The sequence below is a fragment of the Colletotrichum jinshuiense genome, chromosome 7, assembly GCF_051148585.1.
Source record: "Colletotrichum jinshuiense chromosome 7, complete sequence".
In the NCBI taxonomy this organism is placed as follows: Eukaryota; Fungi; Ascomycota; class Sordariomycetes; order Glomerellales; family Glomerellaceae; genus Colletotrichum; species Colletotrichum jinshuiense.
The window spans coordinates 1,968,861-1,994,731 of record NC_139314.1 but is presented as its reverse complement, the minus strand read 5'-3'; the positions used below and the strand labels follow the sequence as shown (position 1 = coordinate 1,994,731).

General features: G+C 55.6%; 8 protein-coding genes across 8 annotated transcripts; 2 read left to right on the top strand and 6 right to left on the bottom strand.

Moving 5' to 3' along the window:
* Window positions 1-662: 662 nt before the first annotated feature.
* On the bottom strand, window positions 663-1,754 carry EsH8_VII_000511 (S-adenosyl-L-methionine-dependent methyltransferase; the record flags this gene model as incomplete). Its single annotated transcript, XM_083270644.1, has 4 exons — window positions 663-1,228; window positions 1,316-1,456; window positions 1,550-1,652; window positions 1,719-1,754. 4 exons carry the CDS (start codon window positions 1,752-1,754, stop codon window positions 663-665), a joined length of 846 nt encoding a protein of 281 aa, XP_083128201.1.
* A 421-nt stretch (window positions 1,755-2,175) lies between these two features.
* EsH8_VII_000510 (amidase signature domain-containing protein) lies at window positions 2,176-3,969 on the bottom strand (the record flags this gene model as incomplete). The annotated part of the gene is made up of 3 exons (XM_083270643.1): window positions 2,176-2,436; window positions 2,486-3,869; window positions 3,929-3,969. 3 exons carry the CDS (start codon window positions 3,967-3,969, stop codon window positions 2,176-2,178), a joined length of 1,686 nt encoding a protein of 561 aa, XP_083128200.1.
* Window positions 3,970-4,650: 681 nt separating this feature from the next.
* Window positions 4,651-6,115, bottom strand: EsH8_VII_000509 (DAHP synthetase; the record flags this gene model as incomplete). The annotated part of the gene is made up of 2 exons (XM_083270642.1): window positions 4,651-5,596; window positions 5,649-6,115. The coding sequence occupies 2 exons, from the start codon at window positions 6,113-6,115 to the stop codon at window positions 4,651-4,653; spliced, it is 1,413 nt and encodes a 470-aa protein (XP_083128199.1).
* Window positions 6,116-6,808: 693 nt separating this feature from the next.
* On the top strand, window positions 6,809-7,284 carry EsH8_VII_000508 (uncharacterized protein; the record flags this gene model as incomplete). Its single annotated transcript, XM_083270641.1, has 2 exons — window positions 6,809-7,069; window positions 7,186-7,284. 2 exons carry the CDS (start codon window positions 6,809-6,811, stop codon window positions 7,282-7,284), a joined length of 360 nt encoding a protein of 119 aa, XP_083128198.1.
* A 389-nt stretch (window positions 7,285-7,673) lies between these two features.
* EsH8_VII_000507 (uncharacterized protein) lies at window positions 7,674-10,027 on the bottom strand (the record flags this gene model as incomplete). Its single annotated transcript, XM_083270640.1, has 2 exons — window positions 7,674-9,489; window positions 9,645-10,027. The coding sequence occupies 2 exons, from the start codon at window positions 10,025-10,027 to the stop codon at window positions 7,674-7,676; spliced, it is 2,199 nt and encodes a 732-aa protein (XP_083128197.1).
* A 448-nt stretch (window positions 10,028-10,475) lies between these two features.
* Window positions 10,476-14,053, bottom strand: EsH8_VII_000506 (BRCT domain-containing protein; the record flags this gene model as incomplete). Its single annotated transcript, XM_083270639.1, has 2 exons — window positions 10,476-11,013; window positions 11,064-14,053. The coding sequence occupies 2 exons, from the start codon at window positions 14,051-14,053 to the stop codon at window positions 10,476-10,478; spliced, it is 3,528 nt and encodes a 1,175-aa protein (XP_083128196.1).
* Window positions 14,054-19,890: 5,837 nt separating this feature from the next.
* On the top strand, window positions 19,891-21,834 carry EsH8_VII_000505 (lysophospholipase family protein; the record flags this gene model as incomplete). The annotated part of the gene is made up of 1 exon (XM_083270638.1): window positions 19,891-21,834. One exon carries the CDS (start codon window positions 19,891-19,893, stop codon window positions 21,832-21,834), a length of 1,944 nt encoding a protein of 647 aa, XP_083128195.1.
* Window positions 21,835-22,630: 796 nt separating this feature from the next.
* Window positions 22,631-24,492, bottom strand: EsH8_VII_000504 (uncharacterized protein; the record flags this gene model as incomplete). The annotated part of the gene is made up of 4 exons (XM_083270637.1): window positions 22,631-23,225; window positions 23,274-23,914; window positions 23,992-24,088; window positions 24,176-24,492. 4 exons carry the CDS (start codon window positions 24,490-24,492, stop codon window positions 22,631-22,633), a joined length of 1,650 nt encoding a protein of 549 aa, XP_083128194.1.
* Between the last annotated feature and the right edge of the window lie 1,379 nt (window positions 24,493-25,871).

Genomic DNA, 25,871 nt, shown 5'->3' with positions numbered 1-25,871 from the left:
TTAACCCGTTACATCACGGAAAGCAGAGGGATTCCATTAATTTGTCTTTTGGAGTCTAGATACCTTAATGGTTAAAGGTCTTCCACGAAAAGGTCGACTTTATGTTGCATACACCTCATTCACACAAGCTGATTATTTCAATAGTTTACAGCCAGCACGTGAATGTCAATACTTCTAGATTCCCAGCTCCAGCTCTTAGAAATTGGCCTCCATGATCACTAATAGAGCCTGGAATAAAATATATGGAGTCATGATAAATGCATTCATTCTCCAATAATGCCTTTAGTGCATCGACGAGGAGACAATAATCGCTTAGGGGCTGTTACTTTGGTATGGCTCTTGGTGGTTTGGGTCTTTATACGTGCGGTGCGACGATGAGCAGTTCATATGACGACTGATTGACATGGTGAATGGTTAGATGGTTTGGATTTATCTTTCTATGTGTTACATAACCCAGGAGTTTGGGACGAACAACTGCATCAATCTGGAAGCAGAACCCCTTGCTCAAAGTAGTACCGAAGACCCCAAATTTTGAAAGTCTGACAAACTGTTTTAAAATGGGTTCAATTACAAAGGCGCTGCCTGTTTGCGTCTGCTCCTAGGGCAAGCAAGTTACCTTTACCATACAATGTAATGCAACCATTGCCCCTCTCTTTAACTCCTCAAATCTTCCTGGCCAGACACCTCAATCTAACATAACTGATCATCTGCCCCTCGCCAGGAATCTTACAAACGTGACTCAAAACATCCACAATCTCTTTGACGGTCTCCTCCCTCTGCCCCCCCACCTCCGGCACGGCATCCAGAAGCTCCTTGCCCATCAGCCGAACCCACCCCTCCACTCCTCCTTTATCCGCAGTGGTAGGCCTCCACTCCCTCTCGACCTTCTCAACCTTCCACCCGCCAACCTCTTCCTCCAGTACTCTCGTCAACCATTCCTCATCAGGGAAAAACCACGGGTCTACTTCTTTGGCCTTGGCAATCCCGACGCGGCGGGCGACGGCCATGATGATTGCGGTCCTCATCTCGGCTACATTGCCCAGGCCTCCCATCTCGAGGACAAGAGTGCCTCCGGGAATGAGGGCATCACGGATGGACGTGAAGACGGGGATGTGCGAGCCGGGAGGGCGGAGAATCCAGTGGAGAGCCGCGTTAGAAAAGGCTTTTGTGAAGGTCGGGCTGTGCAAGGTTGGCGTTTGGGATGTTGCGATTTTTGTTGCGTCGAGCACTGGAACGACATGTCAGTAGGCGTTGAGGTAGCTGGGGGACGTCGAGATCCAAATCTGTCATAGAAGGGAAGGGGAGGCCAGCCTACCTTCGAACTCGCAGTTTGAGAGGCCTTCTCCATCGACTGCCTTCTTCGCGGCGGAAATCATGCCCGGCGACGCGTCAATGCCATGGAGAGAACCTTTGCCTTGGGACAAGATCTTGCCGAATTCGACATCCAGGACTCCATCTGCTCATCTGTCAACATTCATTCCCCATAATTAGGTGGCAGACTGTGAAATCAAGACGATGTTGGGTAGAAAAGACATTGGAATGGACTCACCACCGCAGCCGATATCGAGAATGACATCATCCTTCTGGACATCAAGCCACTGCACGACTTTCGTAGCCAGCTTCGGCACGAACGAGGCGGAGTGCTGGTAAGCCTGCCATCATTGTAAGCCTCTGCAGATACACAAAAAACGGAGCGAGGTGAGGGCCGTGAGACTCACCTCGGATGACCACTTGTCCTGTTTCTGTTCCGTCATGTTGGCGTGGGCTTCTGCGACTGCTTTGAGAATGCAATGATAGTATGGGAGGGCTAATTAGACGATGAGGCTTGAATGGACGGCGGAGTCTATTTCTTATATACTTGTGTTCCTTTCACTTACACAAGTCCCAGGTAAAGTGGGATACAGGTAGTTGGACGATGCGGCCACCGTCCGATCTCGGACTTCCCTCAACGGGCGCTGCCCCGCATATCCAGAGTGCTCACTCCCACGGCACGCCGGATCCGAACCTAAATGGCCAGCGTTTACTTGTCACGTACGGGAAATAGCTTGGAAATGATCGTCTCCAATTGTGCTTTTGGCATTATGCATCGGTCGCGAAATCGGCGCACGACAATAGGTCTTTGGTCTAACTTACACCAAAACTCCACCACACTACACTGCTATAAAGAGCCCAAACTTAGTCGACCTCCAACAGTTTGTACTTGTCGTCACCCAGAGCATCCTCGATCCTCTTCATGAGTGACAGCACCTTCTCCTCCTCGAGCCTCCTGCCCACGACCTGTACACCGACCGGGAGGCCGTGCATGTCGTTCGCATTGTAAAGCTTGTACGCACCCTGGGCGACACCGTTGAGCTTCTTAATGTTGAAGTCGGCGGGCAGTTGGTCCAGAATCCTGTCAACATGCGTCACTGGGATGACACCGGCAGTGTAGTCAAGCTGAAGGCAAATTAGCTTCGCAATCTTCCGAGGTAGATGAGGAACATACCAAGTTGAAGAGAAAGGTGTAGCCGCAGCTGCTCACAGCATCCTTCATACCGTCATGCGGCACCGCAGGCGTCGCATTAGGCGGGGTGATCAAGAAGTCCACGTTGACCACGTCCCACCAGCTGAACCACTTCGCCTTGTATGCCTCCCTCTTCGCAACCAGCTTCCAGTTCTCAAACGCACTCTGCGGGCGCCAGTCCTTGACCAAACCAGCCCAGATGTCATCGCGGCGAACGTACTTCACCCAAAGGTAGTACAGATACCTCAGCGGGCTCGCCAGGTTCATGAGGAACTTCATCTGTGCGGCGCCGGGATCATTCCACTCGCCGGTCCGGAAGAAGGTGCTAAACATTTGACACCCGTCGGCGTTGAGGGCCAACGACGCAATCTGCAGTCCCTCGTAAGGCGAAGGCGGGTTGACCTCGACAATCTCGTGGCCCTCCTTGCGCAGCGCAACCTCGACCATCTCGAGCGCGCGTCTGCACGCCGGGCTGGGGTCCACTACGCCGTCGGTGCGCAAGACGCCGACTCGGAGCTTCCGCTTCCCGGCCCACTCCTTCTCCACCTCGGACTTCCATGGCATCGGGTGGACACTGTAATCATACTTCCATGGCTCCATGCCAACTACGGCACGCGTAAAATAATGTAGGTCGTCGAGCGTCCTCGTCATGGGGCTGTAGACTGAGGGTACGCCCTCCTGCCCGGGCATACTGGTACAGAATCCTAGCTTCGGCCACCGCCCCGTCGAGCAGCGCAGACTGTAGCAGCCTGAGAAGTGAGCGGGTGCTCTTACACTCCCTGCGACGTCGCTTCCGATGCCGATTCTGCCGCCCATGGCTAGCAGGGCGCTCTCACCGCCGGTTGAACCTCCCGGGGAATACTTTGTGTTGTGGGGGTTCTTGCAGCGGCCCCAGACGTCGTTTGTGGATTCGAAGCTAAGAAGGGTGATGGGCAAGTTGGTCTTCACGTACGGCACGGCGCCGGCGTCCTTGAGAAGCCGTACAACTGGGCCGTCTGTCGGGACTTTGTTACCAACGAAGCTGCTGAAGCCGACGGTGGTGTCGTAGCCCCCAACCACTATGGTGTCCTTCAGGCTCACCGGAATGCCCGCCAATGGTCCTTTCATGTTAATGGAGCCGTCTTCAACCCATTTTTCGGCATCCGAGATCATGACCTCGGTCAAGCAATTTGTGCGCTCATGCGCCTTGATGGCAACTTTGCCGTATGTCTTTAGGATGTCAATTGGCTTCAGAACAGTCTTGTGGACGTCTTGCACAAGCTCGCCAATCGGCTTGTCAAGAATCTGGCGGTCCGATGCTGATAACGGGCCATGGTAGGCTGTGAGACGGCGGATTCTCTCCGCGCGTTCAGACTGCTTGAATTGACTGCTATCGTGTTAGTGACCTAGGTCTCGGGGTAATGATTGGTTGAGGGGGTATCGAACCAGTCACGACGGTGTTGGAGATAGTCGAAAGGGTAGACCATCTTGCTAGTGTGGTTGTGATGACACGGCACCAATGCACTTTTTTCCAATTATTTTGGGTGGACGTCAGACTAGTTCCTACAAATGTTGATAGAGAAAGTTGAAAGCATGAGAGATGCAAGAAGGGCGTTGGGCTTATCAAGGGAGGAAGAGGAGGTACCTACCTACACAGTCACGGGGTGGTGCTGCCGGTGTCGCGGGGAAGCCCCGCTCCCTTATCGGCACTGGGGTAAAGGGCGTAGGGCGCACTGGCACCTTATCACTGGCCCGCTGATATCCGCCTGAAACTTCCCTGCTGGGCAAGTATGAGCGTCGGTGTGCCGTGGACAGCCCGCGGGGTCCCACTAATTCCCCCAGACGAGCCGAGCTACGATATAGCTGCTGCGGCCAAAGGCGCTGGGTTGCATGTTTCATTACCCAACGGATTCCTCTAGTTACTTTACGGTTCATTTGTGAGGACTTTGTGTATATTACGGGCAATCACCTCTGAAAAGCATCATAGTGACAGAGGCTTGCTTACCCCAGAGCTACGCTATGACGGTGTCAGGGGCTTGGACCTGGCATCAGTGACCAAGGTCTGGATAGATGTCAAATGAATTCTTTGAGAGAACCAACTTTTTAAGATTTTGTTTTTATGGAAACGCCCCGATCCTCGCTTGTGTATTACCATGCAACCAATTTTATCACAATATCGGTCTTCTCTCATTCCTGTAGTGGTCCGCAATCAAGAAAGCGAGCTCGAGTGCCTGCTTCTCGTTCAGTCTCGGGTCGCAAAAACTCGTGTAGTTCGTCGACAAATCATCCTCGTCCAGTCCCTCACTACCACCCAGACACTCCGTGACAGCATCGCCAGTAAGTTCCAGGTGGACGCCGCCCAGGTAGCTGCCCTGCTCCTTGTGGATATGCAGCGTCTCCTGCAGCTCCTCGAAGATGTCGCGGAAGCGGCGCGTCTTGATACCGCTGCCCGTTGACAGCGTGTTTCCGTGCATCGGGTCGCACTGCCAGACAACGCAGCGTTTGTACTCGCTGTCTTCTACGGCACGGATATGTGCCGGCAGGAGCGAGCGCACCTTGGCCGCGCCGTATCGCGTGATCAGCGTGATTTTGCCCGGCTCGCGGTCCGGGTTGAGCGTGCGTAAAAGGGCGAGTAAGTCGTCCGTCGGTGTGGTGGGGCCGACCTTGATGCCGATAGGATTGGCGATGCCGCGGAAGAACTCGACGTGGGCGCCGTCGATCTGTCGCGTACGATCGCCGATCCAGAGGAAATGAGCCGAGGTGTCGTAGTATTGCTTTGTCGTCTCGGTGTTACCCTTTTTCAAGCCGTTGGCTGTGGGACGCGGCGCCGGTGTCTCCAGCAGGCGGGTCAGTGGCTGCTCGTACTCAAGGAGAAGGCCCTCGTGACTGGTGAAGAGGTCGACGGTGTCGAGCTTGTCAGTTCTGTCAGCGCCGATTGTGTGAAGGAAGCGAAGCATGTCGGTCAGAGAAAGGACGGCCTCAGAGTACTTTCTCTTCAGTTCGGGGTCCTGGACGTGGCCCAGACCCCAGTCCAGCGGTCTGTGGAGATCTGCGATACCTGACGAGAGGCATGCTCTGATGTAATTGAGGGTTGCTGAGGAGTATTGGTAGGCCCTACGCTGGTCAGCTTTCCCGCTTCTCGCACCTTTGACTGAAAATGACTTACCTGACGAGTCTCTGAGGGTCGATTTCTCGCTCATCGACGTGGAAGCCGTTGAGAATGTCGCCTCGGAACGACGGAAGCTCCACACCGTCGACCATCTCCGTCGGGCTCGACCTTGGCTTCGCATACTGGCCGGCCATGCGTCCGATGCGCACCACACGTTTGTCGGCGCCCCAAACGAGAACCAGACTCATTTGCAAGAGTAACTTGATTTTTGACTCGATGGCGCTCGGCTCACAGTAGTCGAAGAGCTCAGCACAGTCACCGCCCTGCAGCAGAAAGGCTTCACCAAGCGCCACATCTCGGAGGTGCTGTTTCAATGCGTCGATCTCCTTGGGATGGACGATGGGCGGCAGCCGTGTGAGCTCCTTGACTGACTTGTTGAGCGCGGCTTGATCTGCGTAGGCGGGCGACTGCTTGATGGGTTTTGACCGCCAGGAGTCAGGCGACCAGGCTGTGGGAGAAGACATGATGCGATATTGTATGCTGTTCACCGTGCCTAGTGACTTGAAGTAGTAGAGGTAATGAGAGAGGAGCAATGAGCTGTCGAGACAGGAGCTGCAAATTGATCAGAGAAAGGAGAAGAAAACTTGAGGTAAAGCGAGCTGTGACTCTTTGAAGTACCCTCAGAAACCAGATCAGCTACAGTGAGTCAATGCCAATCTTATTGAGAGGTGCAGGGACAATGTGGTCAAATTTGGAGCTAGGTGGGATGAATGGGACGAGGAAAAAAAAGTAGGGCCTCCAACGGCGGTGTCAATCAAATTGACCAATGGAAAAGGAATATTGGGCGGCATGAAAACAATTCAGGAACCAGACCATCCGTCCAGCCCTTGGGAGCTAGCGATTTAAGTTGTACTTTGTCATCATCCACAGCAACGCTATGCCGAGGCGTACCGACCTACCTCGAATGCTCACCGTCGGTGTACAGTGCAGGGTCCAGTGTCTGGAGGTGTGAGCGACACTGACCTTAGCTCCTCCCCTCCCCGCCCCCACCTAAACCCGCCCCACCACAAATTCCGATCGCTCACAGCTGCGACCGTGCTGCGTCGTCCTCTGCTATCTTGGACTTCACAGCTTTCACGACACATCCCGTCTCCATATACGTAACCTCCTGCGCCCCCCGACCGACCGACCAATCGAGCGAAAACACAGCCGACACAATGTCCGAGAAGCAGCCTCCCGCCGTCGTCGAGGGCGCCACCGCCGGTGACGTCGAGGAAGAGGTCCAGCCTGCGAAGTCCGCCGAGGACCGCAAGGCGGCGTCCGCCCTCGCCAGCCTTGACGCAGGCGGCGACGATTCCGGCAACACTCAGGTCGATGCCGAGGCCGCTCAGAAGGCGATCATGGGTCTGGGAAACTCCACCACGGCCAAGAAGGAGGTTAAGAACGTCAAGGTCGATGCTGCCGATGTTGCGCTGCTGGTGAGTTGGGAGTCCCCTGCCCCCTCCTCTGGCCAAGGCTGGATTAAAGATACTCTGAGGCGCAACAAGAGGAGAGGTAAAGATAATTTAAAGAACAAACACTTACAAAGGCGCAGGTTGATGAATTGGAGCTCACCAAGCCCAAGGCGACGGAACTGCTGAAGGCCAACGACGGAGACGCGGTTAAGGCGATGAAGGCGTACCTGCGTTCGTAAATTTCTGGAATTGGTTATCGGCAGGGCTATAGAGTTCAAAACAAAAGTTTAGGTTGCTGGGACCCAAAATTATATATGTTATTCATGGTACGTCAAGTTGCGGCATGGTTTCTCGTGCGGCAGGCTAACTTCCCACGCTAGATCAGATGACCAAGAAGCCGACTTCCAAATAGAATCAAAAGGCCTCGCTCTCACGTTGTGGGCAAATGAAAGCTTTGTCAGCCTTTTATCACATTGTATCATTTTGAAGAGGTTCCTATTGGCTAGGACCCATGCATTGGTGGCACCCAACAGCCCTCAAGGTCGGCCGGCCGTTCACTGCTCACGTCACAATGAGAGAGAACTCGAACATTTCACTCCAGTGCGATTTACTCCGACTCCAGGGATTTCTAGTCTCCCCTAGCCCTTGGCATGATGTCTTCCATCTTGACACACTTCGGCTCCCACAAGTCGGTCTCATCCCCCATCCAGTTCGGTCCACGCCCGGGCATTCCATGTCCAGGTCTGGTACGATTACCTCCATACCCGGGCCCTCGCCCGCCATCCGGCGGTGGTGGGCCATACCCCGGCCCTCGCCCCCTATCCGGCGGTGGTGGACCGTACCCAGGCTTCGTTCCATTTCCCGGACCACGATCCGGCGGCGGTCTCGGCCTTCCACCACCCCACCTGGATCGTAGAAGCGGCCACATTGGGATGTAGCATCGTTCGTCCCACCCGCAAGCCTTCTCGCACCTGATGAACTCCCCTTCCCATCCCACCCAAGCCCTCAGCTGCCTCATGCCGTCTGTCCACTTCTCGCTCATGTCTTCCAGCTCAAGTGATAACCCTTCCTCGAGGTCATACCAGGCGCTCTCGATACCGAACCCGACTTCCAACAACACCCCGCAGATCCCACCCATGACCTCCTCGACCGCGTCCCTTAGGTCCCGTTCGCTTGGACTCAGCGGCACGTCAACCAGCAACCTCGTATACCGGTACCGGCACCGTGAATACGTCTCGCTGAAAAGTTCCCCGTGCACATCCCACGTCTCCTCGTCGATCTCGTACGGGTACTCCAGGAACGAGACCAGAAACATGTGGCTCTGCCCGCGCAACTTGTACAGCCACTCCCTCACCTCCGTCTCGTTGCCCCCATCACCAACAAATCTCGCAGCCTGCTCCATCGCCATCAAATGTCCCGCGGTCCGCTGCACAATCTCCCCCGTGGTCCCGACCCACTCCATGCCACTGCACCCTCCGTCGCCAACCAGCGCGTCCGTTAACATCGCCTCCGTATCCCCCCTCATCCGCTCCGCCTGCGCCGCCGTGGCGTCCTCCAAATGATGCAACCTCCTCCTCCTCCCCAACTGTGCCAACCCCACGCTTCGATTTCCGCCATCCTCGACTCCGACCCAGTACCCCTCCTTGGTGAGGTTGAGCCTCTTCTGCTCCTCCTCCACCACAGGACCCCAGAATCTGTCCGAGTACCAGCTCGTAATCCCGCACCCCAGCACTCTCGCCCTCGTCTCCCCCTTGCCTTGGCCGATGCCAGTCGACCCGTAATGCCAGGTCGCCGACGCGAACCACCCCCACCCCTGACTCTGCAGAAACGGCTCCCGGTCAACGGGGCCCATGATCCCGCGCCAGTTGGGCGGTATTGGCGGATTTGAGGGGCTGACAGGCCGGTCCGTCCTCGTTGGCTGCGGCGGGAGGGGGTATACCGTCGTCGGTTCCTCCACCTCCTCCTGCCGCGTCCCTTTTCCATCCTTCCGGCTTCTGGCATCCGCTTGCCCCTCCTTCTCAACAACGCCGCCCCCCGGCTCACGCTGGGTCTTGCTCTCTCTCATCTGCGGCGCCGTAACATTCCCCTTCGAGACCAGCCTCAGGCTCTTACTCCCAAAGTCGCACCAGATCAGCTCGAACCCCGTGTTCATCCTCACGACGCCCTCGTACCCCCACCCGGGGCCCCTTAGCCCCCTCTCCAGCAACCAGTCGCAGAGCCCCATCGCCCTCTGGTACTCTGGCTCCAGCCCGCGCCAGAGGCTGCCGTCGGACTCCGGGCCCGAGACGTTGCCGTAGAGGTGCAGCATCTGCGTGTCCAGCTGCCCCAGCCCCATCAGCGTCGCCGACTCGCCGTCAAAGTAGAGGGCCTTGACGGGCCGCGTGGTCTGGTAGGAGAGCATCCAGCTCTGGCGTGTGCTGCCCATGATTCCGTAGGCCATTTCTCTGTAGTGGTTACACCGCAAGTCAGCACATCGCTTCTTACTAACCGAACCCACTATTTCATCTCTCTCTCGTCCTCTTTCTCTCACACTCTCACAGCCATCACCCCAGAGATATTTAAATAAATAAAAAAGTGAAGAAAGACCCGGGGAGCTCACATGTCAAAAGCAAGCCACTCCGGGCTCGGCGCCGCCTCCTCATCCGTCCTCCCGTGGTAGAACAACGTGAACGCGGGTATCTCCACCGCCGCCATCGTATGCCCGTTCGGGAACACCGTGTTGCTCCACTGCTGAAGCAGGCCGTACGCCGACGAGAACAGATGCGGCGCCGGCGACGAGTAGTTGAGCCTCGTCCGCCACAGGCTCTGGTCATCTTTCGCGGCGTCAATGACGGGTGCCAACGGTGAACCGGGCTCTGGCCGCGGCGCCCCGAGGGGCTTTTGCGACGAGTCCGTGGCCACGGCGCATAGCGGCGCCAGTAGCAGAAAACTCGCCAACGTAGCTATGAAAATCCTAGCTGAATGCATCATGAGCAACTCCATGAAGATGAGAGAGAGGGTATTAAAGAGCCTAGCATATCGTATTCGCCATACGGAGTTTGCTGTATCAAAGCTCTGGTACCAAGTGTGTCGACACAGTCCCTTATCAACCAACGCTCGAGTCAAGCCATTTACCGCAAATGGTTGGCCCAATCAAAGAACGCGCGGCCACTTGCGTTACCTTGCCAAATAGGGACAGGGGTCTAAGTAGTAGCTTCAGCTTCAGAAAATGACAGCCTTGTGCAGGCCATCTCAAACATGTTTCTTACGACAAGGCGATGTTGCGATCGCATTTAGTGTTGATGTACAACCAATCTAATAACCTGAACGCCAAAGCAAGCCTGCCTCCCAATCCGTATCCATATCCATACCAACGCCGTCTACTCAAAACATGACCCATCGCAACTCAGTGAAGTTCTGAGCGAACAAAAAAACCACAAATGCCAGGCAATTATTTCCAGGCCTTGGCCAACGGGCTTCCAATCTTGGGAGCGAACTGCAAGCTCTTTCTACGAGCCGCCATCAAACGCTGCATCACGCTCTCGTCCTTATCCTTGTTGAGGATGCCATCACCCATCTGGGCGTAAGCATTCGGCTTAGGCGGGCAAGTCTGCATCAGCAGTGCCTTGGTAGGAGACGAGTCGTAATCGGTCATTCCAGACGGCGTCTCGGCAGCATAGCGAGCAAGTGCCTCCGGCGCCGGCGTGACAGGCACCGGAGAGATAAGGCCCTCCCAGTCGTCATCGTAGTCCTCCGTGTCATCTGAAGGAGTGTGCATCCAGACTGTACTGTCACGTCGGTTCATGGGCGTGTTCGGCGCAGTCTTGGCGTCGCGAGAACCCTTGACGGGGCTTGGGACGAGCAAACCATTCTGGTTGGCCAGAGCCGTGGGCTCCATGCTCTTGCGGCGACGCGCGCCTCCACGGGGGATCAAGGAGGTGTCGATGTAGTATGGTGCCTCTTCGAGCCACTCATTTTCACGTTCACAGCTATAAAATGGGTCAGTAAGAAATCATTCGATGGATGCGGGAACACTTACTCGAGAACCCAGCTGACACCAACGCACTGTACCACACCGTTGGACTCTCTGACTCTCTCCATCGTGCGCTTGCCGCCGTCCTTGTACACAACATGGGTGATGCCAATCTTGGAGGCATCCGAGTTTCCGGCCGCGTTAGGGTTCCATGTCCATGTCTTGACACATCGAGCTCCCATCTGAGTGAGGAGTTCGACGAAGATGCCGCTGGCATCCGCACCCTCGGTGGTGTGTACGTCAACAAAGACGACAGCGCCGCGGAGGAGGCCAGGGTTGAGGTCTCGGCGTGGAGTGCGAGCGGGCGTTCCTAGACTTGACCACATGTCGGACTTGGCCGGAGTGACGGGCGCAGACTCGGGCTCGTTAAACTCCTGCTCCGCCACAGCATCCTGGTTCTTGCTGGGCGAGTATGAGATAACGGTGGCGCTTCGGTTAAGGCCAGGGCGGCTAGTCGGCAGTCGGGAGATGCTGGCAGCACGCTTCTTCTTGGGACGCGGAGTCGACTCATCTGCAGGCTTCAGAGGTACCTTGGAGACCGTATGGAATTCACGCGACAACATTCGGTTAGGCGTGGTTGGCGGGACCGAGGCATCGCCGTTAAGCATGGCGGGGTCGACAGGGATCTCATTCTCGTCGCCATATTCTTGGCTGGCTTCAGAGAGAGTGTCGTCAAAACTGATGGAAGTGTTGACGATTTCGTCCAGCTGCTCAGGCTCCATCAAGGACATCTCGTTTGCTTCAACGGCCAGGGCCATGTCTTCGTCCGTGACCATGAGGTCGTCAAACTCGGGGTCTTCGATGGCGGCAGAAATCTCAGCTTCAATGGCAGCCTCGATCTCGTTCTGCGCATCCATATCGGCCCGGACTGTCATCTCGTCCTCGAAGTAGGTGCTTCGGAGGGGAGACTCCTCTACACGAGGAGTGCCAGCAACCAATGTCAGTTCCTCCGTTGCCTGGATTACTGATTGAGCGTTGGCGGCAGGCCGTCTGGGAGACTTGATAGGGCTTGCGGCAGACCAAGCATTAAGCTGTTGTGCCAGAGGAGTAAATCCAACATTGGACATCCGAGACTTGGCAGGGCTTCGGCGGGAGCTTGCAGGAGTGGGGGTTGCGGGCACCAAGTTGTGAGCCGCCGAAACTCTAGGGCTGTTGGCAAGCTCATCGTCCGAGTCCGAGTCCATGTTGTGGTATGGGTCCATATCTTTCTGTCGGAGACCAAAGACGCCGCTGGGCGCATTGAAACTGAACTGAGGAGCGGCCTCGTTCTGTGCAGTATCCACTGTCTGCTCGGGCTGAGAACGGAAGTAAGACTCGTCATCAACCATCATAGCCTCTCCTTCGGTCTCGGGATCATCTGCGATGGGCACCTCCGAGTAGATGTCGTTCCCTTGAGCCGGCTCGTGCTCTTGAACAGAATGGTCATCCTCGGCATGAGCTGCGTCCTGTTTGGGGGCTTGGAGAATAGGCATGTTCTTCTTCAAGGCAGGATCAGCATGCCTTGGCAGAACAGCTGAGAGACGGCCAGGGAACTGCATAGGCTCTTCCAAGTGAATGGATTCGTTGAGCATGGCCTCCGCGACCTCATCCAATTCGTCGTCCCCATCATCTTCTACGTCGCATGACTCCTCGGCCATGAGCTTCTCGGAAGATCGCTTCATGGGGGGCAAAGCTGTGGGTGTCGAAAGAAGCAAGGGCTTTGTAGTGGGGGACTGCATCTCATCGTAAAGCTCCAGAGGCTTCGCAGCGGCCAGGCCCTTGATAGGAGACAGCGGTCGCTTGGCAGGTGATTGAAGCAGTGATGCTTTGAAGTTGGAGATCTTGTTCTCTCCAGCATTGGTAGAGGGCAGAGTAAACGGCTTGATCGCTGACTGTGGGCGTTTGGCGGGAGAGTTGAGAAGAGAGGACTTGAAAGGCGAAGAAGCGCCGCCTTCAGCACTGGGCTTCATGGCGGATGCAGGCTTCAACAGCGACACTCCCTCAGCGCGCTTCGCTGGGGATTTCATCGAGTCCCTATAGGGTGAATTGGGTAGTCTCTTGGCAGGCGAGGCCAGGACATTGGTGACCTCATCCTCATGGGACTCAGGCTTGGAGCCATTCTCGTCGTCTTCAGCCTGCTCCAAGTCGGAAGCCTTCTCGACGGGCATCAGGTTAAGCTTCTTGGACGAACCGAGCGCGGTGGGTGGCTTCGTGGGGCTCTTCATCATGGGTCTCGGGGGCGTGTCCGGGCCTGCGAGCTCGTCCTCGGAGCAGTCGCGAGGCATAGGCACCTGAGTGACTTTCTTAGGGCTCAAAGGAGTCTTCTCGGGCTTCGAGGCGGGGGCGGCAGCGGCCTTCGTGGTTCGGGGGGCCTTGGGAACGGGGGGCTTTCGCACCGGTCTGGCTCTGAGACCAGTGGCAGTTGTGGTCTTATCGGCCGTCTTCTTGCTTGCGTCAGGAGCGATGTTTTCCTTTTCGGGTTCTTGGAATGTTACCGTCTTCTTGACGGCGGGCTTTGATGTTGTGACTGGTGCTGCGCGAGTACGCGTCGTCTTCTTCACCGGCTCCGCTTCCTTTGCAGGAGCATCCTCTGTTGCCGTCTTCCTGGGGCGGCCACGAGCAGGCTTCGCTGGCTCGTCCTTGGGGGCCGCTGTCTCTGCGACAACGGGCTTCCGCGCGGCAGCTCGTGCACGAGTTGCCCTGCCAGGAACCATGCCAGAGCTTGAGGATTCCGGCTCTGCGGGCTCTTCCGTTGTCTTCTTTGGGCGTCCTCGCGTAGCTCTTGTGGGACGCATTGCGGGTTCTGACTGTTGTGACTGTTCGTTGTGTTCTTCGTCTTCGACATCATCGGCTCGGGTCTTCCTCTTGGCTGAGGTGGATCTTGTTGGGGCGGTCGCAGTAGTCTTGGCCTTGGCCGCAGCAGTCACGATCTTGGTCGTTCGTGTGCTTGTCGTAGTGTCGCCTGTCTTTGCAGCTCTGGAGCGTGTGATGCGCTTAGGGGGCGACTGGGGCTCCATCTTGAGGGGGGATTGAGAGGAAAAAGACAATGACGATGATGAGGGGCGGTGTTTTTGCTAGTGGGTTAGTAGAGTGAGGTTGTGGTGTGTATGTTGTCGTTATTTACATGATGCTGTGAATGATGGACTGGAAGCTCGAAAGTCAGGGAAGAGTGGGCGGAGGGTTTTGTTGATATGGAGCTTCGCGTAAATGCCGTTGCCAGGTCAACATTGTGACAGGATCCACATTCGGAACGCTGCAACCCTTGCCCGCGGCCTGGGTGTCAGGTGAGCCCTTGCCAGCTGGCACAAAGGAAATTGCCGGCCTTTGTTTGCCTGCTCTCCACAATGCCCGAAACAGCCATCTTCAATGTCGCAGCCACAACTCAAACTCGTGGCAAAGCTGGTAAACACAACGTCATGCAGTGCCGTCATTAGGCCGTCCACCACTTTGGTGGCACATCAAACCAACAACAAAACGCCCACGGGTAGTCTTGTTGATAAACAAAACCGTTTGAAATCGATGTGCCTGGCAACCCTACACCTTCGCATAAGTCACTTGTAGCGTTGCCGGTTGCTACACAAAGGCTTATGTTATGTGTATGCGCAACATTCAGACACGCCAATAACCGTCTGTTGTCAATGGCTGACTTAATCAATCATCAAATCAACACTGAACCTTGCTGGTTTTCCCCCCAGGGAAATACAGAATCCCAAAGCCTTACCCAAGGAGAACGAAAAAAAAAATTACATTCGTCAACTTAAAAATATTATCACGGATCGAATCGATCAATCCATAAATGTAAACAAATATGCACATATCAAACATCAAGGCATGTTTCATATTATATGCTAAGAGTACAAGCATATCTTAAGGTGATAGATAGAAGAGGCAGGAGACTGCATAGGTCTTGTTTTGCGGCGAGAGGCAGCGCTTGTGGCGAGGGCGTTAGTGGTAGAACGCACCTTGTTTATTGTTTCTAGTGGATGGTAAATAGAGATGAACAGGAAGATCCTGGCTTGAATGGTTGTAGATCCAAAGGCTGGTGTTCTTTCTACTGTTTCAATTGCTACCATGGGGTTTGACTTTCTAGATCTTGGAAACATTTCACCGATGGGGCAACTAGACTTGTTTCTGCGAAGAACTGCAGAGCCTTGTGATCAAAGGGGACAGATAATCGGTTTGGTCGGAATATGTTCCCAAATTTCCTTCATAACCGACGTTGTTGGTAGCTGGCTACATTTGTGACTGTAAACCTGACGGCTGTGCTTTCGTTGCGATAATTCGACCTGAGTTATCAACTTTGGCAGCAGAACGTCGACCGATGGAACCGGATGCTGTAGGTGAGATACTTTGGCCCAGGGAAAGGCACGGTTCGGTGACACTAGAAACCCTCGGGACCCTCTTATTTCTTCTCGTCTAGGACATTGCATGGAAATGAGCCAAACTTCAATATGTATGTTGAAAGGTCCCACACCGGAGCAGAATAGTGGTGCTTTGGGCACTTGAGAGTTAATTTGTCACATTCTTACCAGTTTGTAGTACTAGGTCGAAGCACCTTTCTTGAGTTAGACTCTACTTCTAACAGCTGCATGAGTTATTCATTGCTACAAGAGCAGCCATTCAGCTAACACTGCAGACCTTCAGTTGGTACTTGGCAGAGATAGGAGGGTTCTGTAATGGAAAGGAATCAGTTCTGACAAGCCAAACCCGATCTCCGGGTTGTTAGGCAACAATCACGGCTTTATACTTCCCAGCAATCAAGTCGTTATAAAAGGGTATATTAGTAGAGCCAGGCGGTCGTAGCTGGACTCCGAACCAGAAACTGTAACCCAAGTCATCTTAAAAACATGCCATCTTTGTAGTTCGCCGTCAGTTTTCGACGGCTAGCTACTACCATCGCTTTGGGAAACCTTCTCTCGTGCCACGCGATCCTTTTTTTGCGGTGGCCGCCATGTCAGACTGTCACCACGAGAAGTCTCAGTGCATATCCCCAACGACAAGGTCATTTGCACATGACAATTGACACAAGACGCACAACGTAGTCATATTTCTTGTCGAACGACGTGGATAGTAGAGAGAATATGCTTTCCCTAATTGGTGGATGTTTTGCACAGTGGTCTGTTGCGCGAAAGGCCACTTGCACTTAGTTCACCAGCTGTACCATTGCTATCGCCCATTCCTATCATCCCCCCCCCCCCCCCCCCCCCCCCCCCCTTGCATGAGATTATCGTGCTTGCTCGCCCTCATGAAGTCACCATGTGCCCCTGCTAAGCTTCTGGCCAGGAGAAAAAGGTCTGGATAGCATGATACACAACTGCCGAGGAGTGAGAGCGTTCCTGCTGCTCTAGAAAATAACCCTTTCTTAAGATTGGTATTACAATTACTTCTCAGATGGTGCCCGCCTTGAACCCGGACACTAAGATAAGGTTACAAGGTCAGGCGATGGATACCCTCTTGACCGCATCCAAGAGAATGATTTGCTAAACGAGGAGGATCCAACAGACTTTCTATATCGCAATTAGTCATATTTAACTTAATCTCAACGTTATAAATAAATCCTGATAAGAACTATGAGATATACTTTGGGCACACTGAGATGATGTCTTGGGGCCTGAGACAGGCTTATGAACTGACGTAGGTTATCAATTGGGTTTCGAAGATGATGGAGACTCCGGCCACGCTACTGAGGCTAATTGCATCCTGGATAAATGAAAGGATAAGTGCGGACTCAATCGGTACTTTGGCACACCCAGCTCTTCAGACCTCTCTGTCATTAATCAGTGTTGGAAAGTCCTTAAATCAGACATCGCGAAGTGCGAGACATAAGACATGAAGAAGAGAAAATAACCTCATAATACATGGTTAAGGTGATGTTGAGCTGTAATTGGTCATTCGTTGAGGTAAGAATATGCCGTGGATGCATGATGTAATGGACAGGTGATGACAGCCTATTAATATGGCACCTCGCATTGTGTAATAAGATAGGGTTGGTTAAACTATTGCTTATTTAGCCAGATTGTATTACTCTTCCGCAATGGTTCTCCCGCAATGGTGACTTTTTTGTCATCCGTCCGCTTGTTAATGAGATCGTCGCCTCTTGGCGACGACTTTGACAGGTTCCCCTTGACTAGCCCAGACTTGGGGGCCGGCGACCGCGCCCAGGCACGTCTTTTCTAATTTATCCCCAACAGCAATTGAAAGAAAAATAGCCTGTTGCTTGACTTAGTAGTGGCATAAATGCACGTTGTAGATGCCGTCGGGTTTCAGAGACAAACCGCAGCGGGATTGAGTAGAACGACACTTTGTTCTACCCGTCCAATATTGCGAGAGAGAGAGAGAGAGAGAGAGAGGCTGTGCTGCTAACGCTACGGTAACGGCGATGTCGTCACCAGGATTCGGCTGTCTTCTGACGTTGAGAAAAGGCTTCCAACAGAGTTCCATGGACTCTTCTCGACCGTGCTGAAACGCGCAAGCTCTCGTTTTCCCTCGCCGGTCGCATCAGCATTGCCCGTCATGGCTCTGTTGCGCCGCCCGCCCACCCGCCCTAAAAGATCGCACTCGGCACAGGCACCACAGGGCATCCCCCACCCCGATCTACCACCCGCTACACAGTACTCTATCCAAGGGGGCCGCTTACCCCTACCGACAAGGCACACCCCAGACGCAGGCACGCTCTCCCACGGCACTACTCCCTACCACTCACCAGATGTCGTGTGGCAGGCACTTCGCTGACGGCATGGGATCTTAACGCAGAGGCCCCGATGGTAGTTGGCTCGGGATCGACCCGCGAACGGGTCCGCGGGAGGCTCATGCAGGTCGTAAGGCAAGGCGAAGGTCGCAACTGGCGCCTCCCATCTCTTTCAGCACAGATGCATCCATCTATCCATCCATGCATTTGTCCATCCTGCGCGCCCGGTCCAGGAGAGACCCGGAGAAAGGTTGCATACGCGTATGATGTTTAAATCTTTCGCTCTGCTCGAATTCGGGTTGCTGCGTCGGAGGGGGGGGGGGAGGGGAGGCGCAGTAGGTAGTTAGTGACCGCTAGGGAGGCAACACTAGTTAGCAGCGATGAGCAGCAGCGGCGACACACCATCAGCAATTGGGATGGCGCAGGCACACTGCAACGCCGCGGTAGCTCCGCCCAGCTCCGTTGCCTCCAATCAACCCAGGCATCATTCCCGGTCCCATGCTGTGTCGATGTCTGCCTGTCTCATCTCATCCACAGGAGCAATGATAAACGACACAACGTATTGCATACGACTGCGTTGCCAAGTAATTGCGGTAAGCACGGTGGGACTAGGTATGTCACAACCATCCAGGCCGAGGCATGCAATGGGCAGGAATCCTGGGAACAACGCATCCGCACTGCGCAAGACAGGGTGACAGTCGGGCACAGAGCACAGGCACAAACACAGGTACAGACACACACATACATACACACACGACGACGACAGCGCAGAAATGTCACATCAAGTGCCGTCTCATAAAACGCCTCACCCGAGCTCGTGGAATCCACGGGTCCCGCAGTGTGTGTGGGTGGGTGGTTGACCTCATTGTGCGCCCTCGGCCTCCCGTGCACTCACTCTCTTTCATTCTCTCGCTCCTCCACAGGCGCCGTTGTCTCCTCGCATTGTCCGGACTTCTCTTCTTTCGCCCGTCGGCACCGCATAGCCGACCTTACCTAACTAACCTTCTTCTCGTTCTCGCCTCCGGCTTGCCGTGGAGTCCGCGTATTACCACCACCTCCACGCTATTCCTCCGACCGGCCCAGAAAAAAAAACCAGTGCTCCCTCTTTGGGAACCAATTTACGAAGGACCCTCCTCCGAATCCCATCCTCACATCATCACTAGCCCAGCCGGGCGATCCGAATCCTGCCATTCGCTCCAAAGCCACAATTTCCGCGTACTCGACGCATCCCGTCTCGGCTGCAGAATGCCCAGCTCAGGCTTTACGAGCCCGTCATCTCCCTCCCATTCGCCAACCCTCACATGAAACCTCACCCTCCACAGGGTCAGATCGCCTAACCGCCGAGATGGCTCCACTGCCGTTCAATTCTCCGCTGAGGCCCTCCCCCCTGCACTTAGCAACGCTCTTAGCCTTAATCTCTCGCTTGAGACCCTGGGGATTGAGCATCCATCCGCGTACGAATCCCAATCTCACTCTGGAGTATTTTAAACTTCTTCGTTGTCGTAAAGCCGCTCTTTGCACTGCCCTTTGAGGCCTACTCTCTTTCTCGTCCTATCTCCCACCTTTGACAACTCACTCCCGCACCCACACACACACCCACACCCACACACAACAACGCAGAGCCCCATCAAGTAGCACCGTTCCCTCGTCAGCAACCAAGCATAGCCCAGCATTGGGCTCTGGAAGCGGGATCGCCGGCACTCGCAGTCTCAGTTCGACAAAAGGGACAAGAGGACCGCGCTCACTCTCCCCCCCTTCCCAATTCGACGTCATACCGGCCGATACCAAGTGAAAACCTTCTCTAGCGCGACGGGTCCGTGAAGAAACCCGAAGTCTTTTCACTCATCCCCGTCAAAGTCGCCGCAAAGCACAGCCGCTGGACCATGTCCGCAAGGGTGGACAATCGCTGAATTCTATTATTACTAGTGAACCTCTCCGTCGCTCTTCCTTACCGCCGCTTCCGATTCCTTTCCTCCCTTCTGCCTGGGCCCTTTGCTGTCCCTATAATTGTCCCAGCCAAACCCTTTCCTCTATATCGAGGAGCGGTTCCGTTTCACAGCCTACTTTTTATTGTTCATTTCCCCAATATACCCCCCTTTACCCTTACAATTTCTCTCATTCGTACTGGTGCCAAAATAAAGGAATAGAGGGACAAACTCATACGCAATGCTGCTCTCATCCCTGCTGGCAGTGACTGCCGCAGCCGCCCCGGCGTGGGCGGTCGATCCCGTGAAGCCAATGGCGGCCGGCCTCGTCATGGACGCCCTGGACCCGCGCGCCCTCCCCAACTCCCCTTCGGGAGGCTACGCCCCGGCCATCGTCGACTGCCCGTCCGCCCGTCCCACCATCCGGTCCGCCGCGACCCTCTCGCCCAACGAGACCGAGTGGCTGCCGCGTCGACGCAACGCCACGGTCGAGCCGATGCGAGAGTTCCTGGTCCGCGCCAACATCTCCGGGTTCGACGCCGGCGCCTACATCGACCGCGTGAGGTCGTCCGCGACCGAGCTGCCCAACATCGCCCTCGCCGTGTCCGGCGGAGGCTACCGCGCCCTCATGAACGGCGCCGGCTTCCTGGCCGCCGCGGACAGCCGCACCCCCAACTCGACCTCGGCCGGCGGCATCGGCGGCCTCCTCCAGTCCGCCACCTACCTCGCCGGCCTCTCGGGCGGCGGCTGGCTCGTCGGCTCCATGTTCACCAACAACTTCTCCTCCGTGGTCGACCTGCAGCGCGGCTCCGAGGGCTCCGCCGTGTGGAAGTTTGACCGGTCCATCTTCCAGGGCCCCAAGGAGTCCGGCCTCTCCATCCTCAACACGGCCGAGTATTGGCGCGACGTCGCCCGCCAGGTCGACTCCAAGGACCAGGGCTTCGAGGTCTCCATCACCGACTACTGGGGCCGCGCCCTCTCGTACCAGCTCGTCAACGCCACCGACGGCGGCCCGGCCTTCACCTTCTCTTCCATCGCCGACGAGGCCGACTTCCAGTCGGGCCAGCAGCCCTTCCCCATCCTCGTCGCCGACGGCCGCGCCCCCGGCGAGCGCATCATCTCGCTCAACGCCACCGTCTACGAGTTCAACCCCTTCGAACTCGGCACCTGGGACAACACCGCCTACGGCTTCGCGCCCCTCCGCTACCTCGCCTCCAACTTCTCTGCCGGTCGCATCGCCAATAACGGTTCCTGCGTCCGCGGCTTCGACCAGGCCGGCTTCGTCATGGGCACCTCGTCGTCCCTCTTCAACCAGTTCATGCTGCAGAACATCTCCTCCGCCGGCCTCCCCGACTTCATCCAGAGCGCACTGACGAGCATCCTCAGCATCCTGGACCAGGACAACAACGACATCGCCCAATACGTGCCCAACCCCTTCTTCGGCTGGAACCCCGCCACGAACGTCAACGCCAACCAGACCCAGCTCTCCCTCGTCGACGGCGGCGAGGACCTGCAGAACATCCCCCTCCACCCCCTCATCCAGCCCAACCGCGCCGTCGACGTCATCTTCGCCGTCGACTCCTCGGCCGACACCAACTACAACTGGCCCAACGGCACCGCCCTCCGCGCCACCTACGACCGCGTCGCCGAGCCCATCGCCAACGGCACCGTCTTCCCCCCTGTCCCGGACGCAAACACCTTCATCAACCTCGGCCTCAACCGCCGCCCGGCCTTCTTCGGCTGCGACGTCTCAAACTTCACCCTCTCGGCCGGCCAGCGCGCACCGCCGCTCGTCGTCTACATCCCCAACGCGCCCTACGTCGCGCACTCCAACGTCTCCACCTTCGACCCCAGCTACGAGCTCAGCCAGCGCGACGCCATCATCCAGAACGGCTACGACTCGGCCACCCAGGGCAACGCCACCCTCGACGCCCAGTGGCCCGCCTGTGTCGCCTGCGCCGTTCTGTCGCGCAGCATGGCCCGCGCCCGCGAGCAGGCGCCCGCGGCCTGCACCGCCTGCTTCCAGCGCTACTGCTGGAACGGCACCCTCGACACCCGCGACGTCGACTACAACCCCGAATTCCGCATTGGCAACATCGAGGCTGCCAGCCCTGCCGCCAGGATAAGCAGCAGCTTGGTGGCGGGCTTGTTGAGCACCGCCGCAGCCGTCATGATGGCTGTCTGATCTGGAAAGGGAAAATAGTGTGTGTGTGTGTGTGTGTGTATGTGCGCGTTAACGGCCTTATAATACCACGAACTTTTGTATGTATGGGAACAGCAGCGTCTCCCTCTCCCTCCCCGCAGGAGCGGGAAACAGGATACTGCAATGGCGTTGGTCAGCATTTGGATCACGAAAAAATCATGACACAGAAAGAGAGAGATTTCCAAGGGGTGGGAGGATCAGAGAGGCGCAATCTTTAAAAAGCGAGTTTGGGATATCCACTAATGCAAAGTCTTCAAATAACAAACAGCGTCATCGCTGCCTGTGTGCCATGGAACCACCGCTTTGCTCCTCGCATTTCCACAACACTCCTCGCTAATAGTGAGACAATACCTAAATCATAAAGACGTTGAATGCACTCTCTCTCTTGTGTGTGTGTGTATATATATATATGACTCTCGACGCCGACCTTTAGCCTCCCGACCTGACGAGAGACGGGTGAATGATGCATGTCGTGGAAATAAGTCATTAACGCATAAAGGCAGCCGGTAAGGGCCAGGAAAGTGGCGCGGGCGGGTGGTGGCGGAGGTGGAAATGGGGAAAGACGAATATGCCAGAGGAGAGCTTGTTGGCAAGTGTAGCAGAAGCTGCAATTTCAGTGACGATTTTCATCGCCCATCCCTTTCTCGTTGCCTTGGCTGCCCACGATGGCATATCCCTTGGTAGGAGATTTCCCATCAGGACCAAGAAATTGGTAAAAAACGTATGATGCGGGGGCGGGATACCGGCTAGGCTATCTCGACACCCGTGGGGGTTGACGCTATCTCGACGGCCTGTAGGGGCCGTCAACCCTCACATCCTTGATCCCCTCGGGCATCATTCTCAGCCACTCGGTCCAGTTGTCGATGTCAATGGGGTCATCGCCTATCCGGAAAGAGAGGTGGAGTTGCTGACCCTCTGTTCCAAAAGGCAAGCTGGTTCTCATAGGACCGATGTTGAGTGGAGCGAGGAGAATCGAGGGTAGTCGAGCGTTTCCAGACATCTGCATGTGAAGCGGAGATGGGAAGCTCGTAATCGTTTCCTTTTCAGGATTCTTGTCCTGGACAAGGGACGGGTAGTTGGATAGAAGCTTCGAGTGAAGCTCCGCAGCCGAAAAGGGGCTCGTGAATCGTTGGGATGCGCGCGTCTTGAGGTGTTCCGTGAGGACCTTGGTGAAGGTGCAGCGGTCCAAGGCATCAAAGTGTTCCTCGGATACAGCCGCAGCCACTAGTTCCAAGACACCTTGCTGGCGGTGCATCTTCGAGGATGGGAAGAAGGCAGCGTCCATGATGATCAAAGTGTCTGAACAGGCCTCCTCCAGCACTTGTTGGATGCCGCTCCACCGAATCGTCTCGGCCTTGTCTTTGTCCTTGGAGCTGGAAAAGTGTCAAATCACAGCCCGGAAGATTCCCGGAGCAACTCACCTGGCAAGGACCATCTCCCGGTTGCCGTCCAGATAGGAGTGGCCGTTGTAGTAGACAATCTTCAAGACATCCCGTTGGTCGCGGTCCTCCACAAAGTCGGTTATCTTTCGCGAGAGCCATCTCCACGGGCTTTTGCAAGCCTCTGAAGCAGACGGAATCGTGGTGATGGAGAAGGTATACCGGTAATACTGGTCAAAGACTTCTCCCAGTTCCTTGACAGAACTTCCAACACTAAAATCAGGATCATCCTGCCAGTACAGCAACAGCGCCTGTGCACTCGAGTAACGGCTGCGGCTGGGCGTAGACAGAATCCTGGAAACATTGGTTTGCAAATCCGACTTGAGGCTTTCTATACCTGGCAAAACAGGCGGCTTGTCGAGCCTAGGACCGGACGGGAGTGGTGTGCGAATGCGGGATTCGCTCAATCGGTGCTGTCCTGGAGGCGTTGGAGAGTCTATGTCCATCTCCTCTGGGTCCTGTGTGAACATTGCCTTGACATTGTTGCTGTTCATAACAGGAGCAGGGCTGAGCGGTCGCTGTGCAGACAAGGACGGCGCAATGTCCTGAATGGTGGGGCTGTGAGACCTATGATATTTCCTAACGGCATCCTCCCAGGTCATGTTGTGATGGCTGGGATGACACTTGACGAACGCGGGATTGTCAGCAAGGGTGAGCAACTCGAGGACACGTGTGGATATTTGGGACATGATGGACGTACAGCAACTCTCCTACGGCGGCAGTCGTTACATGCGCCGAGCTTTCTGATGAGTGCGGCTTTCTCTCTCTGTTGCTGGGACAAAGGACCGGTTCGCCTCCTGCTCGCGCGGACCCGGTTAGAGACGTCGGAGCCATCCTTTACATGGAATATGGATGTTAAGTTAGGAGAGGTGTCGGCACTGTACGATGTGTTGTTTGTGTCCGCGGACATGTTGGTGGCAGCGGAGGCCGCGGTGGCTTGAGTTGAGATGGACGAGTTGGTGTCCTTTCTCAGCGGAGGTGAGGCCGACTGGCCGGGGGTGGGAGGGGGTTGTGACTGATGCTGAGGTGTAGTCTGCTGCTGCTGCTGTTGCTGCGGCGGCGCTGGCGGCGCTGGCTGTTGGGCCTGAGTCTGAGGCAGCTCATGTTGCGACAACGAAGGAGAGCCAGTTTGGGGTCTGTTGCCAGACTCCTCACTACCGTTCTTCGGAGGCGCCTCTAACAGACTCGGAGCCGGATGCATGATTGCAATGTTTATTATCCCTTTTCACAGCAGCAACTACCCTCGACCCATCCTCGGTGTGTGGTAAAAAATAAAAAATAAAAAAAGAGAGAGTAAAAAAAAAGGAGGGTGGCAAGCAAAAGTCCCACGCCGTTCTCTCTCTCTCTGTGGCTGTCGCGCCTTTTCTTTGATGTCGGGCAGATTGTGTGAGTAGCCCCACCGAGATTCACCGACGCGAGCGAGCGAGCAGAGAAAAGTGAGGGGTAAAAGAAACGGGTCCTCGGAGGCGGGGGGCAGCCAAACAGAGGATGCGCCGCGGCCGGGAGATGCCAATTGAAGCCCAGAACCCGGTAGAAAACACCGCAGTGACGGTCGAGGTTAGTTAAAGAAAGATGAAGAAAGATTTGGTTTCGGTGGAGGGTCGTCAATCCGAGGTGTGTGAAGGTGGGAGGAGGATGAGGGCCGAGGCCAAGGTGCACGAATAAAAAATAAGGTCGGTCGGTCAGGATTTAAGGGTACGTGCACCGAGCACCGGAGAGGGAAAGAGCAAAGATGCACAGGCCAGTCACGGTAAGGTACGGTACGGTAAATGGGTGCTTAGGTCGGGTGAGGTATAGAAGGTACTTCTGGGAAGGTACCGGTCAGCCCAGCCCAGCCCGGGACGGGGGCGGGGGGGAACGACGGGGACGTGGATTGGGTATGGACCCAGCAGAGAGGTCGGCAAGGTGAACCTTTCTCTTCTCAGGCACGGCAACGAGCGAGTTGAGATGTCGACGTGATAGCTTGGATGCAGGGGTTGTGTACACTACGTTCTGGGGTCCGGGATCTGGAATCTGGCAGAGCGTTTGATGCGCAGTGCAAGCTTGGTGCTTGGTGCCGAGTGAGGGTTATGAATTTATCGAGCGGGTCTGGGTCCGAGGCTTGCTTGGTCTGATGTTCTGGTGCTGGACCGCCGGTCTTGCTCTTCCTCTCTTTCTGCCTCCGTCTCTCTTTCTCTGTCTTGAGGGAGATGAAGGTGCTGTAAAAGGAGAGCACTGCTGCTCGTTGCTTATTGTCCGTATTTGCTTGGAGAGAACCAGACGGATTCCCCGCAGGGCCGACCCCCCCGGTCCTTAGGCTCTCTGTGCAGTTGCAGTTGCGGTTGCGGTTGCGGTTGGGACGGGGTTGGATTGTGGGTTGTGGATATCGACGTTTCCCCGTCTTGCCAGCGTCTGTCTTGTTAGTCAATCTCGTCTTTCTTCTTCCCGCAAGGGCTTTGCTCACCTCAACCCTCTCTCCCTCTGTCCTATCCTAGGCGGATACTTGCACGCAGACCACAGTTCAATGCGCGTGTGAGCGGCGACGGTGAATGGCTCCGTCGCTCGCTGGTGGAGGGGAACAAGATATGCTCTGAAGAATAA